At 39.8% G+C, this 20,690-nt stretch overlaps 1 protein-coding gene and 1 pseudogene across 1 annotated transcript; both read left to right on the forward strand.

Annotated features, from left to right (window-relative positions):
• The first annotated feature begins 15,690 nt into the window (after nucleotides 1-15,690).
• Nucleotides 15,691-17,351, forward strand: LOC124964817 (olfactory receptor 1B1). Its single transcript, XM_053743301.1, is given in 4 exon segments — nucleotides 15,691-15,759; nucleotides 16,379-16,505; nucleotides 16,508-16,582; nucleotides 16,585-17,351. Coding segments are annotated over 4 exon segments (1,038 nt in total).
• Nucleotides 17,352-19,688: 2,337 nt separating this feature from the next.
• Nucleotides 19,689-20,429, forward strand: LOC124963945 (general transcription factor IIF subunit 2-like; annotated as a pseudogene).
• Nucleotides 20,430-20,690: the final 261 nt, after the last annotated feature.

Raw genomic sequence — 20,690 nt, forward strand, 5'->3', positions numbered from 1 at the left:
AGAGAGAGAGAGAGAGAGAGAGAGAGATATCGAGATCTGCTTATCAGAGACAAAATACAACTCCCAAAGCCATGCCCCCAGTGATCTGTTTTTTCTATCACACTCTACCTGCCTACAGTTACCATCCATTTAATATATTCAAGTGAATTAATCTATGGATTAGTTTATACCTCTCATATTCTAATCCTTGCATCTCTGAAAATTCTTTCATTGTCTCACACATGAGCTTTTGGGGAGCACCTCATTTCTAAAGGTACTGCCCATCTCAAAATGCAAAATGCATGTAATCCATTTCCAAGAGTCACTATTGTCTTAATGGTTCCAGCATTGCCCAAAAGTCCAAGTCCAAAATCTCATTTGAGACTCAGGAAAATTCTTAGGAGAGTAAAGATCAAAACAAGTTACATATAGTCAATATATAATGGTACAGAATGAACATTTCCATTTGACAAGGGAGAAACAAGGGCATAAAAGAAAGGAATAGGATGAAAGAAAGAGCAAAATCCAGCTTGGCACACAAGTCCTGTAGCTCCATGTTCAGCATCTGGGGCATTATGATGTTCTTTTTGAAGGGCTTGTGTAGCTCTATCCTGATGGCTTTGCCAGTTGCAGCCCAGATGATTCCTGAAGCTTTATTTAGCAGATATTCCATGGCATCTCTTAGTCTCCATTGCAGCTTCATATTCTTTTTCACATCTTCATGCATCACCTTCTCAGGGGGACAGCAGGGAATCCAACCCTGGTACACTTTGCTTGGCCTCCCAGGCCTTCCTTTGAAATCTTGGTGGAAGCCTCCATGACTCCCTAACTTCAGCATTCTGCATTCCTGCAGAACCAGCACCACATGGTAGATGTCAGGGTCTGCCACCATCTTGAACACTAGCCAAGCATCCTGAGATCACAGTTGCAGTAGCTGTTAGTGCCTGCACAGTTTTACACAATAAAGCAACTTCCTAGAACTCCCTGTGAAAGTGTGTTGCCCCCATCCTTTCAAAGAAATTTTTACTTTTACACCCTTCAGTCTGAGATGGGTGTAGTCTCTCCAATTCCTGAAATGCTTGCAATCCATATTTTCTATTGTCTCTGTGCAAAGTACTTAGCATCTTTTTAGTGGCTATAATGTCTTTCACTAGCAAAACTTACTTAGCTCCAGTTTTACTCTCACTTTTATGGCTAACCTACAAGTTTAAAAATCTTTCTGTTGTGCTTTATGCTCCTGATTATCATGGTAAATTTTGCAAAAAACTATCAGCAATATCTATACCACTGCCTGAATGTTGTGCTGCCTTGCAGTTCCCTCCACCACATTAATTAGTTCATCAACTTTAAATTCATCCTCACAGAAAGCCTCAGGTCATCTGCAAAATGTAGACAACTTCTTTGCCAGAATGTACACAAAAGATCTCTAGTTCAATTTACGAAAGTTTTCCTTCTCTGAAATCTTGTGAGCATAGTCTTATTGTCTATAGTTCTAATGGCATTCTGGTCTTTTGAGTTCCCACCTGAATTGCCCATTAAGCTCTGTTTACAACATTATAAAGCTTTTCTAGCTAACATTTCTAAATATTTCAAAATTCCTTCCTCTGCAAAACAGCTCCAAAGTCTTCTGAGCCACATGGCCAGTGTAGCCACAGCAATGATCCCACTTCTCAGTACCAATTTGCTTTAGTTAGCTTTTGCACTGCTGTGATTAAAAGACATGATGATAAGAAAAATTTAAAGGAGAAAAAGTTTATTTTGGCTCATGTTTCAGAGATGAAACATCTCTGTCCATGATTGGCTGACTGTGTAGCTCCAGGTCTGAGGTGAGATATAACAGCATGGCAGAAGGGTGAGACAGAGAAAAGCATCTCAGGACATGGTAACCAGGAAGGAGGGAGGGAGGGAGAAAGGGAGGAAGAGATAGAGAGAGACAGAGAAAGGAAGAGCACTGTCCTCACCAGAGACAAAATACCCTCAAAGGGCATGCCCTATGACCTACTTTTCCAGTCATATCATATTTACCTAGAGTTATCACTCAGTTAATCCTTTCAAGTGTATTAACCCACTGTTTAGTTTACACCTCTCAATCTAGTCATTTCAACTCTGAAATGATTATCTCAACACATGAATTTTGGGGAGTCACTAAGTCATAATAGGTAGTAATATTTTAACTGGGTGAATAGGAGGCAATTAAAACATTCAGTTCAGTGACCTCTCAAATCATAGTGAACTCTCAGTTGCAATATTCATAGTGATGCAATTATTCTATCTGTACACTTATGCAACCCCCTAATATATAGCAGACCACTGACAACAGATAAGAGCAAATAGTCTGTACAGTGGCTGTAACAACAGGAGAAGATGGTTATGTTTGTAGTATGTGAGCTATTAGATATATTGTTGGCCCAGATGTAATGTGTAAGGGAAAAAAATCAAGGATAAACTGTGAAAATGGGTGGATTTATTTTTCTCAATAAATCTTGGGGAAAATAATAGAAAAGAAATGAGGCAATTGAATTGGATGATGCAAGGATTAATCAATAAATGAGAGGAAATGGGCAATGTGCATCAGGCAGAGCATGTTGTCATCAACTTAGCGGGGAAGATTTGGTGTAGGAAATGTGAATTTGATAGACTTGGTTGGTCATGTTAATTTTATGGTACCTATTAAATACTCAAGTGGACATGTTTTATATGCAGTTGGATGAGTCCTGAGGCTCATAGAGAATTTCTGAAGACAGAAAAGTCAGGAACAACAAAATGATATTTGAATCCACAGAGCTGGACAAAATTACCTGCTAAGAGAGTATATAAAAAGAAGAGAACTGTGGGCTGAGCCCTGGGATGGGTAAGGGCTACAGCACTTGGAAGCTCAGAAGGCAAAGGAAACAGACATGACCACTGGTATGAGGAATGTCAGAAACCAAGAAAAGAATGCTTTCCTAGTGGGAGCAATTTTCTCTAGTTGGGAGGTCATAAATGACAACAGAATTGATTATTAGACATGGAAAATGCACACCTCTCCCACTATTCTTACTGTTTTTATGGTGCAAACATTTAAAATTAACCTTTAGTATTATTTTGACTTAATATTGCATTATTATTTATTGTGGAGAGTCGTACCAGAGGATGGGAGAGCAGTGACTGAGATTGGGGGTCTCTGATGACCTCATGGCTGTGGCATGCCTGGTGCCTAGGAATGTTCCTGTGCAAGGGCACAGGATGCTTAGCCGTGGTGGCAATGCCCTTCATAAGGAGGCCCTGTGCAAGAGCCCTAACAGCTCTGACCTTGATCTCAGGCACACAGCCCCCAGGAAGGAAGGAACTCTTATGCTGGACAACCACAATGTTTCACCAACTCTGCTTCTCCAGTTCCTACCTGCCTTATAGTAACTTTTAACAATGGACTTTCTTGAGAGCTACACAAAGTTCTTAACATTGCACTTTGCAACTGTGGATTGCAACTACCAAAAAGCCATAGATAGGATGTCCTATAAGTTTCTGTAACTTTCCTGGATACAAAGAATAATGGCTGCATAGTCTTTAACTTGATAATGAGACAGGTATAAATAAAGATTGCTGGTGTAACTCTTTAGATCTGCATCTCTATCAGAGGGTAGAGCTCCACCTGATCCCAGCTTACTCTTTAAGAGCTGTGTCTGTGAATCTTTATTTTCCAATCCCCCTTTGCTCCTTGCTGGATCAGAGAGTTTGGCTGTGCTGGTCATGACAATTTATTATAGTCACCATTCTGTGCAATACTCTTCAGCCTTAAAACAGGGAATAATCCTGCCATTTGTGACAACTCAGATGAACCCAGAGGACAAAGCTAAGTGAAATGAACCAAGCACAGAGAAAAAGACCTACACAATCTCACTACCATGTGGAATCTAAAAGATTTGAACTCAGAGAAGGAAAGAGAAGAGTGTCAGTGACCAGCAGCTGGGAGTGGGATGCTTGAGGAAAGGGGAGAGAGGCTGATTGAAGGGTACAAAGTTTCAGTTAGAGAGGAGGATTGTGCTTCAGGGAGGAAGGGTTTCGTTGGGATAAGGGATGGAGTGCAGTCAACCTTATATAATCACAGCAGAGAGAAGAGGGGTGCTCTTGATGCAGAAGGACACCGAGCTCCCATGCAGAAGACAGGTCTAGTGGAGAGCAGTGGAGTCGGCTGTTGTAAGCGAATCTCCGCACCTGCCAGGACTTGTGAGGATTCATAGAAGACCTATTCCTTTTCATAGTTTCAGTCATGCTTCTGTGAAGTGGGGTAAAAAACCTTTTCTCATCCCTAACTGTACTTCTCTTTTATTGTTTACATGATACTTGAGTTTACATCTGATCTTTTATTCTTGTATCCTCAATGCCTTCCAGAATCCCATGCCCTTAATTGATGGTCAATGAAAACATGCTGGGGACAGAAATGGAGCAAATTACATTCCATGCATGTATGATTAGGTCAAAATGAACCCCACTATTAAGTGTAATTGTAGTGCATGAATAAGTACATTAAACATATACAGATGAATGAATTTTCTAGTCAGTCTTGAACTAAGTAGGCTCTCAAATAACTGAGAGGTCTTTCCTTACTATCTGAGTATCAGACCATGAGTGGGTTAAGTACTATTCTTGTCATTTAAAAACCCTTTCTCCTTAACAAGAATGCATTTCTCCAGGAATAAAAAGGTAAATATTGCGAAGATGGAGAAATATGTTTTTACAACTCCATTTCAGCCACTGGAGAGCACTATGGTGGGTGTTTAGGGAAAGGCTTGTTTCAGACAGATTAGGAACTTGATCTTTTTTAAACTTTACACAAGACAGCAGAGACTCTCAAGTACCTACTGCTGAAGGATTCCAATAGTAATAGCAACTCTTAAATTGTGTTTAGTACTTGTCAGCTCTTGTTTTAAACATTTTATTAAAATTTATAAAATAGTAATTGTGTTATAAGGCCAGGGCTATAACCCCATTTGCATATGAGAAAATTGAGGCACTTATAAATTAAAATATTTATGGAAGATCACAAAGTTGGTGTTAGAGCTGGGATTACAACCTCAGTCCTGTTAATTTAAACACTAAGTTATATGTCTTCTATGGCACTGTCCCAAAATGCATTTGAAGCATGAACTGAAGAAAGCATGTCCTACCTAGCAGGGTGTCTGTCAGATGGTCAGCACTCAGCAAACATTGACTCTCTTATTTCATAACCATTTCCTGCTCATATTCCTCAGAAACTGTTCTGTCTCTGAGGAAAGTGTTCCTTTTTCATCTTGGTCAGTTCACATGTTTTCGGCCAAGTCTTCCTCCTCAGTTCCTATCCCTCACAAGCATGATGCTGGTCTTAGTCCTGAGCTTCTCTTTGGCTGCTTTGAACATAGTGGTGCTGGGACTCAAAACAGTTCCCACTTTGTGGAAAAAATACCTTCTGTCAGTCACCCTCAGCGTGGAGCAGAGGTCTTGGACTTATTCATGGTGATTATGGGATTGCTACATCCCATAATCTACAACTTGAGTAATCAAGAGATAGAAGTTATTCCTCTACACCCTTCTGGTCCCTGGGGACTTATGCCATATCATGAATCTAATGAGGGTCAATTTTGAATTACTCCTTGATAAGTCATCTGGAACTATAGTCATCAAACTTAAGCACTATACAGATTACATTAAAAGGGAATATGAATTCCACAAAAACTTTTCAGTTAAGGTATTTAATTTTAAAGTTAGTAGAAGATGTATGAAGAAAAAATTATAAGGACAAATATATTTACTAATATACCAGTTTAACTCTAAAACTAATAAAGACACAAATTGAAATAAAATGTTACAGACATATGTCACAATAAGAATACTAATTTATGGAAAAGATGATGTTGTTTAAATGAAACTAAATCAGTAGTGGTGTCATTAATAATGAAGATTTGAAATTCAAGTCCAGTTCTGAACTTAATCTTTTCCTGTTTTCAACTTTGCCAATAATGTAAAGGAAGATAAAGAGTAAATGTTGTTGGAAATGTTAATTAATATAGTCACTATGGAAATCAGTATGGAGTTTCCTCAATAAAACTAAAAGGGAACTACCATATGATCCAACTATACCACTCCTCAGTATGTACTCAAGAGAATTAAAAACAGCATACTTTAGAGATACTACATTCCTGTGTTTATAGTGGTATGTTTCACGATAACAATGTTATAGAACCAACATAGGTGTCCATCAACAGATGAATGGATAAAGAAATTGTTGTATATATACATACAATGGAATTTCATTTAGCCATAAAAAGGAAAAAATGATGTCATTTGTAGAAAATTGGATGTAACCCGAGATCATGTTAAGCAAAATAAGCCAGATTCAGAAAGATAAGTGTCTTATGTTTTCTGTCATATGTGGAAACTAGAGAGATAAAAAGGAAAGAAAGTTTTCATGAATAAAAAGGGGAGACCATTTGGGTAGGAAAAAGGGATCAGGAAGAGAGAGGAGGGGATACTGGGGAGTGAAATTGATTAAATGACATTATGTGCATGTATAATACAGTGCAATGAAACTCATTATTCTATGTGATTAATATGCACCAATGAAAGGGAATACTTATTTTAAAATTATAAATGTCAAGTTTGTTTTTAGTTTCTGATAATAAAACCTGATGCTTAGCCTAAACTTTTCCAGTAATCAATCATATAAAATCGGTTTTAATGTATGTTAATTAACTTTTAGAAGAATCTAGTAAGTTGCACTACTGCCTAACTCTACATAATCACTATTCACTCAATTTATTTCTTGAATCAATAATAAGAAAACAATATCTCAATTTATCTTCATTTCAGGCAGGTGTTGAGAAACACTTCTAAATTCAACATGGAATTTGTTGGACGACTTAGGAATGGAATAAAATTAATGGAAACGATTATTTCAAAATTGGACTTATAGCAGATACAAGCTTTTATAATTGTTTCCTGTTTTCATTTAATTTGAAATGTGCCAAAGAAGAGATTTCAAGTGTTCAACAGACACATTATAAAGGACATTGGACAATCATTTCATGTTACTTTGGGACAAACCATTTTAAAAGTATTTAGAAAAGTCATGTTAGATTCATAAATAAAATCTACCATCATGTATAACTAAAAAGAAGAAGAAGAACAAAGAGGCATAATTAAAACATGAGGAAGGAGCTCTTACAAATAGAACCAGTGACCTTTGGAAAGACTGGAGAGTGCTAACTAGGTTCCTTTTACTCTTGTGTCACTTCTGCATGTGAGGAAGCTTACATTGTGTTACCTGTGAGGAATTGGCCTTTATCTTGGAATTCCCCTCCTTTAGACTGCAGAAAAAATAAATTTTTCTTCTTTATAAAAAATATTTAGAATTCCTTAACAGCATTAAAATTAGATGATCTCATTTTTATGTTATTCTTCATTTCAGTTTCCATGGTAAATAAAATATATAAATGCCTACTCTGGAATTTCACTAATTGAGTTTCTGGACAGAGGTCTGCAGAGTCAAAGACAGCTCTTGCTGTCAGTGAGCACAGGGCAGGATCCTGCCTCCCCTGATATAATTGCATGAGCACTGTGCCTACTCTGTCCCACTTATATATTGCTAGGATTCAAGTGCTTATAAGCGTTTGGTAATACCGTTTTAATATTATCAAAACATTAATAATACATTGTATTATTCCTATGTTTAGGAATTACAGGCATTTAAGCTGGTACGCAGATGGAAGAATGGATTAGTTAATTGTGAAAACAAATGAAATAAAGAGAAAAACTACTATCAGTTTTATTTAATCCTACACTGTGTTGAATGATTGGCAAGATCTGGCATTTCATTATGTTAGGGAATTGTGATTAATGGCAGAGGGATTGTCACTCACTAGCTATTTATCTAGTCTTGATCAATTTGTGCTAGACGCTGACTGGACATTAGATCTGGAGGTGACTTCGTCACAGCTCTTCCTTCCAGAGGCAGAGAGCTATGAATAGTGCATCTTAGTTACATCCGAAGAACTCAAATTCATTTTGGTTGCACAATATTTATTATGATTGTATCGACAACAGTGGCAGTAACAAGAGAAATTATTATTTAGGTCTTTACTACCTGTTGGAATTTATGCTGAACACTTCTTATATAATATTCTAGCACTCAAAACAGTCATTATAAAAATCAAGTGTTATTTGAAGCTTACACATAAATAGAATAGAGCTCAGAGATATTAATTAGTTGTCAGATTCATGAGCTTGTAAATGGTGAGTATATTCAGTTTTACTTGACTCCAAAGCCCTCTTGAGATCATTATGTCATACCTTATTTATCGCATCATAGGAAGATAACAAGGTGATTACATGAGATTCATTGGGGTAACTTGACACAACTGTCTGTCTTTGTGGTGCCTGGGCATTGATTAAATTGTCTCCTCTGTCCCATTAGCACTAGTGGCAGAGTCATTGGAAGGGGCCTGAGGAGCTTTCAGCCTTCCCCTGAGAGTGTGTCCATGTTTTCCTGATTTATGGGATAGGAAGTAGTATCCCTGGCCTCTCCCAGGCAGCTCTGGGGGAAAGATCCCTTGGGCCCCAAGACTTACAAATGTCACTGGGCCTCACTGGCCCTAACTTCCAGGTCCATCCCTGATATGCCCTTCAGCACCATGGTCAGATCCCCAAGGTCTGACAGAGGCAGCAAGAGTCCATCCAGGATGAGAGCTGTTCCTTTTAAAGCTTGCTTCCTCCTGGCCACGTCTTGCCTTTCTCTATCAACAACCTGTCTCTCTCTGGATCCGACCATGCTCAACACCGTCTTTTCTCCTTTACGACCTCACAGCCATCCCTTTGGCTCTCCTTGCCCTTCCCCTCGGTTGCCATTCCTGCTTCCTTCTGCTCACCCGCCTTCCCTTCTCTCCTTGATGCCTCCCATGACCCCTCCTTCCTGTTCTGTCCACATTCACCTCTGTCTCCCACTCAGCACCCACATGCCCTGCTCCTTTCCTGGAAAATCTTAATTTCTTCTAATTGTTTCTTCCCTAATAATTTTCTTTAAATTCCTATCCTCAGTTATACTTCTGCCTCTTCTCATTTCAAAAATTCTTCCTCTTGTTTTCTTTATGATTTCTAAAAATTATTTAAAAACCCTCCACCTGACCCCAGCTCTGGTGGACCACCATTCTGTCCTCTGCTTCTGTGTGCCCTTTGGTTCTTTCAGTTCATCCACCCAGTCTGCATGTCCTTCCTCAGGATTCCCACCCTCACTCCCCCAGCACTTTGCATCCTTTGTTTTCTGTTCGTGTTCTTTCTTTCCTGCATCGTGCCTTCATTTCTGTCTCTGCACCTCACCATGCCTTTTGGTCATCTCTCAAGGAGAATTGCACAAGTTTCTTTTTGAGAAGCATAGAACTTTAGAAAGGAAAGTTCAAGAGACACACGCAATTAGGACTAGATTCTTCCTTTTGAACATTATTTTTTAAAATTTGTCACATAGACTTCAACATACACATACATGTGAACACGCACTTACGAGTTAGAGTACACCCACCGGTATTCATTCAGAGTGAAATGGAGGGTAGTTTTCATGCTAAAAAGAAGAGTTGTGAGGCCTCACACCCTGTTGTGCTTTGGTTATCTCCTTGGGAATCCTTTTATAACTTCAGCCCACCATCCCAGGCTGAAATGGGGTCAGCTTCAGAGAAGCTCCACAAGACCCTATGCTTATGTTCATCATGTCACTCATTGCTCTGCTTTGTATTCAGTGTTTATTCTTCTTTCTTCCCATGCTGTGTTTTCCCTATGACAGGGTCTTAGTGTTATTTGTCTTAATGTCTCATCACAAGTTAGAGATAAATATCAATATAACAGATGATTATTTATAATCAATAGATGGTAAATAAATGAACAATCTTGGACATCCTATGAAACTTGTTGCACTTGGTCCAGCCAAAACTGTCTTTTGGCAACCATAGGCAAATTCAGGCATTCAGAACAATTATCCAAATCTGCATTCTTTCTTTTTTCTCTTCTCTCAAGTGTTTCCAGAAGCCTGGATCACAGTCACTAATTGCTATTTAAAAGAACAATTGTGCAGGGATGGCTGCAGCGGCGCTGCGGCTTGGGCTGCGCGAGGCGTGCTTGGGGCCGGGCCCCGCGGGGACGGAGGGTCGAGCGGGGTGGGCGCGGAGCTCCGCCGTCCGGTGCGCGCAATCCCCACCGGCCCTGCGCATCCCGGTCGCCCAGCACCCGGGGGTGGCCTGGGGGCCGAGCAGGTGTGGCAGTTCTGTGGCAGAAGCACCTGCCACAAAAGCAGAAGACGACTCCTTTCTCCAGTGGTTTCTGCTTCTCATTCCTGTGACTGCTTTTGGCCTGGGCACTTGGCAGGTCCAGCGTCGGAAATGGAAGCTGAAACTGATTGCAGAATTAAGAGTCTAGAGTTATGGCTAAGCCTGTCCCGCTGCCAGCAGAGTGAGTGTGGCAGCCTATCCGGTGATCTCACTGAGGTCAGCGTCAGTCACTCCCAGACCTCAGACAGGAGCCCTCAAGATCAGGTGTCCTGGGGCTGGGCTGGGGCTCAGTGGTAGAGCGCTTGCCTGGCATGTGTGAGGCACTGGGTTCGATTCTCAGTATCACATAAAAATAAATAAATAATATAAAGGTCTATCAACAACTAAAAGAAAAAACAGAAAAAAGAAAAAAATAATTGTGCTGTATGAGAAAAATAATTTTGGATATGGAGTTTGAAAAAAATGAATACCAGTAAGTTTGGTGTTAATAATGACACTCATTAGTGGAGAAGGAAAATGAAAAAGCAGTGGTCAGTATGTTCAATTTTCTGGCCCCAAATGGCAGTTCTGCCAGTGACTAGCTGTATAACATTAAGCAAACTGCTTGATTTTTCTATGCTTCAGCATTCTTATAAGTAAGATCATAATAAAGCAGTGCCTGCCTCATAGAACTGAAGGTTTAATAAAGTCACGTACAGAATTGAAGGCTCAGTATAGTCACACATGTGCAGTGCTTTGCACTGTATTTGGCTCATAGCAAAGGGCTCCACAGTTATTATCTAATGCTACTGTTGTTACAGATCATTGGCTATGGTGAGGACTGTTCACCAATAACCTTGGAAGCAAAAATTGAATAAGAAACATTTTTTTGAAAGCTAAGTTAATTATACTAAATATATAAAATGGAACAAATTATTTATAATTTTGAAACACTAGTAATCATTTTATTTAATTCTTCCAATAACTTTGCAAAGGTAGTTTCCATGTCCAATTTTATGGTTCAGTAATCTGAGACTCAAGTCAAGAAACTTGCCCATCTGTGAGAGGTAGTAGCTTGGAGCACTGATATATAAACTGTCAACTTGTATCCATCCTCAGTGTAGCAGAAACCAGCAAATAACCCAAATAGACATCACAGAGAAGGAATACATGCATTGTGGTATATTCATACAAAGGGCTATTTTATAGCACTGAAAAATAAGTGAAGGACAGCTATATCCAATAATGTCAGTGAATCTAAGTAATATAATACTGAGACCTGAAGTCAAATGACTTAAAGCTTATTGCCTTTTCATAAATTTAAGATCATTTTAAAATTAATAATATTCTTCTTGAATATCTATAGATGTATTGAATCATAGATGTATATTACCACAGACACATATAAACAAAGCAAGAGAATGACTGCCTCAAGATTCTGGGGGTTGGCCACCTCAGGCAGAGGGTAGCAACAGGGTAGTGATGGAGAAGGTCGATACAAGTAGACAGGAATCATCATCAGCATTCTACTTTCTGTGTTGGACAGTAAATTAATGTGCATTTAAAATATACTCCTTACAACCAAGAGAGAAAGCAATCAAGCAACGTTTGAACCAATAAAGACAGTACAGCATGAGTCAAGCACTGCAATGAATTAACACTGAACTCCTGAGGTTGAAGACTCACTGGCAGTGAAGAGTGCTCTACCTCCAACTCCTCTGCTCTTGGTTTTATTTATACATTGCTGTCTTCATTGTACTGAGGATTGAACCCAGGGCCTGGTGCATGCAAGGAAAGTGCTTTGCCACTGAGCCACATCCCTCACCTTGCCTCTTCTAGTCACATTGAGGATTTCTCTCTTCTGTTTCAGAACCCTGTGAAAACTTTTTCTCTGACTCTGGATTCCTGAAATCAGCCTAAAGTAAGAGCTGCCATCATAAGCTCACTCTGGAACTTATTATGGCAAGACAAGGAAACAGAAACAGTAATCAGAAATGTGGAACATGCCTGGATTTAGGGAAGGACAATCTAGGGCAGGCTTAGGGCCCAGTGTACAGGTCTGATGCTTGTGATTCACGTGTACTGGGCCCTCTGTTTACTTTCTCTAATGTGTTAGAAAATTTCTTTGGAGGTAAATCTCTGATTCCACTAGTTCTAAGATAGATATTACCTAATTCTGGATTTTCCATGATGTACTGAGTGTGTGATTTAGTTAACTGAGGTGGATGTTATTTTGAGTTGGAAAGGTGTGTTTAATCTTAGAAGGAATAAATGAAGACAACTAGTAGAAATAAGTTCTTATGTCCAAGTTTTTGTCCTTACCTTTACTGTTTATATCTTTATAGGAAAAGCTTCACCATATAGGAAAATGAGTTACATATGTTAAACCCCAACTTCAACAAAATTCATGTTTTGCCTTTTTTGTTTTCAATACAGATACAATTAAATCTCAAGTTGCTATTTCATTCTTGGTTCTGTCTTTCCTCTTTCCCCAAAGGTAACTACTATAATAAATACTAATTATTCTCATGCATATTTTTAGAATTTTATTATATTTGTCTATTTTAGAAAAGAATAGAAGCTGGATATGGTGGTGCACATCTATAATCCTAGTAACTCAGGAGGCTGAGGCAGGAGGATCACAAGTTCAAAGCCAGCCTCAGCAACTTGGCAAGACCCTGTCTCAAAAAATAAAAAGGTCTGGAGATGCAGCTCAGTGATAATGTGCCCCTGGGTTCAATCCCAGTACCAACCCCCCCCCCAAAAAAAAAATCATCATGATAATTCTGCATGCTAATAAAAGTCATACCAGTTATACTTTTCTAACATTTTGCAATTGGTCTTCTTCAGTTATGTTGTGCAGACTTAGCTTATGAAAGCATGTGTCTCTATTTTCAAGTGGGGCATAGTATAGGTAAATGACTAGTGAAAATAGCACAATATTTAAAAGTGAATAATTTATCCTTCATCTACCAAGAATGCCAAATATGTTTATATTTCTACAAATTATTAGTTTTCAGGGCTGTCCTTCCATGCCACAGGTCCATTTAGGCACATATCAGGTGATAATGTGAGTCTCACAAAGCCTCAAAGCAATCACTGTCCTCGAAGAGATTAAATTCTCTGAACAGATTGCTATTAAATTAGGGATCAATACTAAAAAGATAGTTTAAGAAAATGCATTTGGAAACTAAAAATGGGTTGCAAAATATTACTCAAATTCTTAAAGGATGCTGTGGAAGGGACCAAGTTCAGACTCCTGCCAGGGCATGGGAATAATTTGAGAAGGCTGCGTTTAAAAAATTAGCTGTAAAGGTGCTTGAGTTTTCCTTTCTTGGCAATTGTGAACCACACTGCAGTGGACAGGAGAGTGTGGCCATTCTGACTTTGATTTGTGTTTCACTGATGAGTAGTGATTTTGAGCACTATTGGCCTCTTGTGGATCTTCAGATCCTTTGCCCATTTTTTTAAATCAGATTTTTTTTTTTCCTATTGAGGGTGAGCTCCTTATACATTTTGGATACTAACTTCTTCTTCTTCTTAAACATTTTCTCTAAATCTCTGCATTATATTTTCTGTTTTCTTTGTTGTACAGAAACTTTTTAGTTTGATGTCCTGGTGTTTATTTTGGCATTTGAAGGATCTTTGCCAAGGCCAATGTCAAGGAGTTTTCCCCTGTGTTTTTTCCTGGAGTCTTATGGTTTCAGTTCTTATGTTTATGTCTTTAAACCATGTGCACTGATTTGTATGTATGATGTAAGTTAAAGTTTCATTCTTTTGCATGTGGGTACCAGTTTTTATTTATTTATATATATATTTTTAGTTATACATGACAGTACAATCTATTTTGATATATTTATGTAAACATGGAATATATTTTATTCTGATTAGGATCCCAGTCTTGTGGATGTACATGATGTTGAGGTTCACTGTGGTGGATTCATGTATGCATACAGGAAAAGTTATGTTGTTTGATGCATGTGAGTCCTTTCATTTTCTCTCTGCAATTCCTAATCCTCTTTTCACATCTTGGTTACTTTGTGCTGTCTTCAGGTCACCCTTCTTCCTTCTTCTGCATCTTTCTTCTAAATGTGCATATTTTTATTTTCTAGTAATTCTTTCTGGTTTTTTTTCAAATATGTTTCATTTATCTTTATAATACCTTCATTATTATTATGTTTAATCCTTCTTTTAGACAACAAGGACTTTAAGTATAACTTATAATTCTTAACAGATTGGTTAATTTTATGATGTCAGAGGGGATTAAACCTATTGTTTGTCATCGCTGATTATTATCATAATGAATTTCATGTGTATTTTATAATTTTGACTAGTGAGCTTATCTTTGATTTTTATTTATGGACTAATATGAATTGGAGTCTGTAAGTCCCTGAGGAGAAATTTTACATTTGCTTCTATAAGGTATCCCAATGTTTTTACCCATTTTAGCATGATTTTTTATTTTGATTTTCTGTTTGAGGGTTTATTTGCTTTGCAAATTAGCATTATTGCTCTGTGTTTGGTAAAAATTCAAAACTGGATTTCTTCGGGAGACCATTTCCCCACCATGTAGTGCATACTAAGAGATCTGAGTTTCCATTTCTTCTTTCTTAGACCAAAGAAATGCATGTCATCTGTATCTATCTGTACTTACTGTTTGTGTATACTCTTGCCCTGAAAGTTTAGCCTTTTGAATGTTTTTAGTTATGTGGTGGTCTCCACCCTCCCTCATGCAGGTCTAAGCCCTCATCTACTGCACTACATGGATTTTATACTCAAGCTTTGGACTCTAAAGACTGATATCGCATCCTCTCCCAATTACCTGACATCACCAGCTCTACCACTATGAAGTTCTACGAAGTTTAGATATTATTTATATATCATTCTTTGATTATAGGCTCTTGTATTTCCTGTATGTTCTTGAAAGCTCAGCAATGGATTTGAAAGAATAAAAAGAATGATTATTATGTTTCCTCTAAATGTCTATCTTTGTTGAGTATGTGAGTGGGTGTTTGTACTGTTCAGTATCTCTTACTTCAGGAGGCTGAAGTTCTTAAAATAATGTCATGATGTACAGGGATGTGGGAGCTTAACATGTTTGGGGACTAAGAAAAAATGTCTACTTTAAAATCTTGAACATGTGACTTAACATTACCCTGGATAGGGAAGTTAAGTGGTAATAATGAAAATTCCATACAAGACAGATCAACCAGTTTGGATTTGACTCTCAAGTTCCAGACTATTGGGCTGGGGATATAGCTCAGTTGGTAGAGTGCTTGCCTTGCAAGCCCGAGGCCCTGGGTTCAATCCCCAGCATCACAAAACAAACAAACAAACAAACAAACAAACAAAAACAATTACGAAAGTTCCAGACTATTTAAAGGTGCAGTCACATGTCAGAAGTCTCACTCTGACATCAGTGTGAGACCTATCAGGGGAGACAAGTGGAGACAGCAGTAATGAGGTCATGGAAATTAGTATTGGTCAGAGCTGCCAAAGCTTAAAGAGTGGTACAAACAAAGAACAAAGCACGAATGTAAGGAAAAACATTGATGTCAAGGAGTGACTGGATGCGGGGAGATGTGAGAGGGTTCCTTAAGATTTTGGTTTGTGCATCAGGGAGATGATCATGATGGTACTGTTAGCCAACACCAGGAATAAAGAGGAAAAACAATTTTATGACAATCTAAAGTGATTTCACTGTAGAAGTCGACTACTTTGAAATAACATTTCTTTACATGTTCTGTGTTTTAATGGTGCATTGTGCTCCATGCAGGTTCAGAGAGAATAAATCAGGATGGCTGTAGGATCAGGTGTGAATGGAAGCTGAGGAGCTGAAGACAGTGTATAGGTAACTATTTCTAGAAGCTTGCCTCTGCTAGGAGGTGAACAGTAGCTTGGATGAAAATACAAAAATTAATGAAGGGAGAAACTGAAGCAGGTTTTGTAGGTTTATATGGAATAAGCCTCTAGAGTGAGTAAAAGGAAGGAATATGGGAGAAATTGCTATAGTAAATTAAGGGAGTGACCTAGAGGAGGAAACGTAGGGTTGAATCTAGGTCTTTCAGGATCTTGAATGACATAACTAAATCATGTGTGCCTGTTATGGTCCCTAATCTCTGACCTATTGTTTTCTGACTTAAAATCTCTTCCAGAAGAGCCCATTATCACTCATCCTGAGCTGCGCTCCCAATGCTTCACATTCTCCAGTCTTCTTGCTCCTCGGGTTCTCAAGGTCGAGCATCCCTGACAGTCTCCTCTTTCTCCTCTTCCTGGCTCTTTACTGACCACCATACTGGGGAATGTGACCCTCGTGCTGCTCATCTCCCGTGACTCCAGGCTCCACTCGCCTACGTATTATCTCTGCGTGGTCTCTCCATGGTAGACTTGGGGCTATCCACAGTCACCCTGCCCCAGTTGTTGGTTCATCTGGCCTCTGATTACCCAGCCATTCCTGCTGCCCACTGCTTGACTCAGTTCTTTTTCTTCTATGCATTTGGAGTCACAGATACACTTGTCATTGCTGTCATGGCTCTAGATTGCTACAGGGCCATCTGTGACCCTCTGCACTATGCTTTGGTGATGAATTGCCAACTCTGTGCCTGCTTACTGGCCTTGAGCTGGGTGGTGTCCACCGTGCATACTATGTTACACGTGGGTCTCCTCCTGCCCCTGTATTGGGCTGGGGATGCTGAGGGGAACGTCAACGTTCCCCACTTCTTTTGTGACCACTGACCACTTCTGCGAGCCTCTTGCTCTGACATACATTCCAATGAGCTGGCCATATTCCTAGAGGGTGGCTTCCTAATGCTGGTCCCCTGCCCCCTGATTGTACTCTCCTATGCTTGAATTGGGGCCACCATCTTACGTTTGCCTTCAGCAGCTGGTCGCCGCCGAGCAGTCTCCACCTGTGGATCCCACCTCACCATGGTTGGCTTCCTCTACGGCACCATCATTTGGGTCTACTTCCAGCCTCCCTCCAAGAACTCTCGGGACCAGGATATGGTGGCTGCAGTAATGCACACTTCCATTACACCTTTGGCCAACCCATTTGTTTATAGCCTTTGCAACAAGGATGTCGAGGGTACACTCTGAAGGTTGTGTAGACAGGGGAGAGTGCACTCCTGATTAACCTGCTTTAGGTTGTATTGGGAAGGTAATGAAAGGTGTGGGAAGATTTTTATTATGGTTGATTTGGGGAGATCAGAACAAGGATTGGCCTAGACGACCAGGGGAACTCCAGCTTTGGCCCTTGTCAGTGCTGTGCTCTGATGGAGCTATGAATGTTTGACACTGATACGCACATGTGATCAGGATGCCTTTATCTGTGTGCCTCTGGGACCCCTCCGTTAGGCCATTCACCTTCAGTTATCAAGGTGGATATGAATAGTTCACCAGGTCTTGTTAACTTTAATTCCAGGGAATCATAGTGACATTTAATATGGTGGGCTTTCTTGTGGGACCATGTTGGTGCATTTCAGAAAGCAATAAAAGACAGCAATTTAGACAAACAGGGCTGGCAAGTTCACCACTTACTGCGTTCAACAACAAATAGGTCCAGCAGTAAACATGAAATGATACTCAAGATTCTGTGATTCCATATGTCAGCCCTAATTTCTGTGGGTCTCATAGAGTGAACTTCAAACGTTTGAATTCTATTTTTTATATTTTAAATTATTTCCAGTATGCATTTTATAAGTAAAACATAAAATTGAAAGCAAATGACCTTGTTGCATAAAAGGAGTGATGCATTCTTTCAACAATGAAAAAACTGGCTTTGCTTGGACTTTTGGTAGGTGGAATCTTGAACTCTATTTTGGTATCTCCTAATAGATTAAAATGGTAACTTTGATCCAGGTCAGATCCATTCCTCTCTTCTTCCCTTCTCCTGTCCCTCCTCCCTCCCCTAAGTCCCCTTCAGTTAGTCCATGAATCTTCCATCTATTTTGATGGAATCACCCCTCTTGTCTCTCTCTCTCCCTCTTTTTCCCCTGATATTTTGGACTTATGATTGATATTTTAGAGCAGCCTTGGGTGCATAGCAAAACTGAACTGAGAGCACAGCGTTCCCCTGGACCCCCTTCTCCCACGCAGGCACAGCTTTCCCACCAGCAGAATCCCACATCGGAGCAATTCGCCTTCCCTCCACTGCAGTGCAGGTGTCTCCTTCCCCCCTCCTCCCAGCACTTGCTGTCTTTTATCTTTTTGATAGCAGTCACTCTAACAGCAGCCAGGAGGTACCTCATTGTGATTTGAATCGGCACTTCTCCGCTTGTTAGTTGTGGGGAGCGGTGTTCCATTGCCTTGTGGTCATGGTGCCCTGCTGGTGCTGGGAACCACTGTGCAAAAGCACAGGTTAAGATTTCCCGGTTGCTATGGTGACACCCTGCCCATTGAAACTCTGTGCAAAGGCTCAGAGTTGTCAGTCTTGACCTTGAAACTCGGACACTAGCTCCCCGGGATAGGGAATTCTGATAACCATAATGTCTCGTCACTGCTTTGATCTTGCCTACTTTGCAGAAACTTTCTCACAAATAACCTTTTGACGATAAAACCTATGTAAGAAACCATAGTGGAAGCAGCTCTGGGGCTTGCTTCTCTAGCTGAGGTCAGTGTCCCACCGATCCCACTTTTCTCTCTAACCGTTCGTGTGTTTTTTTCAATCCCTCATTGCTCCCTGCAGGTTTCTAGGGTTTGGCTGTGCAGGTCACAGCAATTAGTGATGTTAAGCATCATCTAGAGTTATTGTCTGAGTAATTTGGTACAGAAAGTTTGAGTCCTTGCCTCTGATCCAATTGCCCAATAATGAGGCTTTAAGAAAAAGGAGAAAGAAGTCATATTGCTTTGCTGGCAAAGAAGAAAGACAGCAGCCTCACATCATGGAAGCTGCCATTCTTACTGCCAGGGGAAAACAGAGGGCTTTAGAAAGGGGACAGCAAATGCTGTTTTCCAGATATTATCCATACCTGTGATTAAGGTTCAACTTTATCCTTACAGGTCTGGAGGTTCATTGTTCAAGTTGTAGTAAATGAAAGAATAGATAACTCAGCTTAGGATAGGAAGAATGTTGATCTTATTTTTCTGCAGTTAGGAAGGGGAAGAAGGAGAAGAGGGAAAAAAAAGAAATCAGTTCTAAAAGAGGCCACCCATGGTCCATCAGCAAGGTTTACATTCGAGACATAAAGTGGAGCCCCATAACACCTGTTCTTATGAAAATCCTACGTATCTAAGACACACTTTGGATGCTTTGTACATGCCATATTATTATGGATTTTGGTGTTTTAATATGAGAATAGTTCTATAGTTCTATAAAAGAATAATAATCATCAGCCGTCCCCGGTTCCTGATATCTTGGCAAGTGAGCGACACCAGCTTCTTGCTGTCTACCTTCTGCTGCCACAAGCCCTTTTCACACTTGCCCTACCACCCTCCAGTTTCCGGAGCACCTCCATCACCAACAGACACATGGCGGAGTGCAGGGAACTCGACTTAACTGGTGCCAAGCAGAACACCGGAGCGTGGCTGGTCAAGTTTCCTAAATGTTGGTCGCAGCAAAGGGCTAAAGCCCCTGGAAGAGGTGAAGTTGGAAACTGCAGATTGCCAAGAATCAAGGAGAAGTGAGGTGCCATTTACTTAGAATGTGGATCTTGCAAATATTCATATTGGCTGAAAACCAGCTTCTGTCAGCACTCCTAGTGAACATTTGTCTTGCAAAGTGTTGCAGAACAGACATCAACAGGATTTACAGAGAGCTTACCAGATGAACTCTGACTGGCAGGAGTAGTGGTACAAAGGGCTGAATGCTGACCTGCTACCAGTGAAAACTAGATGAGATTAAGGAGATTGCAAATAGAAGAAACTTCCAAACCAGAAAGGTCATCACAACAACTGGAGAAAGTTGTAACAACAAATTACGCATCTGTTACTATCGTCAGTCAATCCAATATTGAATATGAAAGGAAAAAGAAAAACAATGGAAAGTGAACTTGATCTGATAAATAACATATTCTAAACATGTTGTTTTCAGCCTTTGAGAAACATCAGAATTATAATTTAAGAACTTGGTGGACATCACAAAACAACCTGTGGGAAACCTAAAGGACATTTTGAAAGAAAGTAGAATTCAGAATGTAAAAGGGATACATAAAAACATGGGAGCTGAAGCCATAGGACAGGCATTATCAAGGAGAAGAAAAGAGTGATTGAGAGGCCTTGTAGCCAGCAGGTGATGGAACAGCTGAAGGGTGATGCTAACCCACAGCACTGATCCCAGGGAGCTTGAGCACCCTAGGTTAAGAGGAATAAAATGACTGGCACTTCAGTTTCTTTCAGTAAATTTTTTAAATCTATAATTCCATATAGTTTCTTAAGTGTTTTTGTGAAAATTTATTTATAGACTTAACTTGTATTAAACTTGAATTCGGGGCTGGGGTTGTGGCTCAGTGGTAATGTGCCTGCCTACCATGT

Source organism: Sciurus carolinensis, chromosome 14 (assembly GCF_902686445.1).
Source record: "Sciurus carolinensis chromosome 14, mSciCar1.2, whole genome shotgun sequence".
Classification (NCBI taxonomy): Eukaryota; Metazoa; Chordata; class Mammalia; order Rodentia; family Sciuridae; genus Sciurus; species Sciurus carolinensis.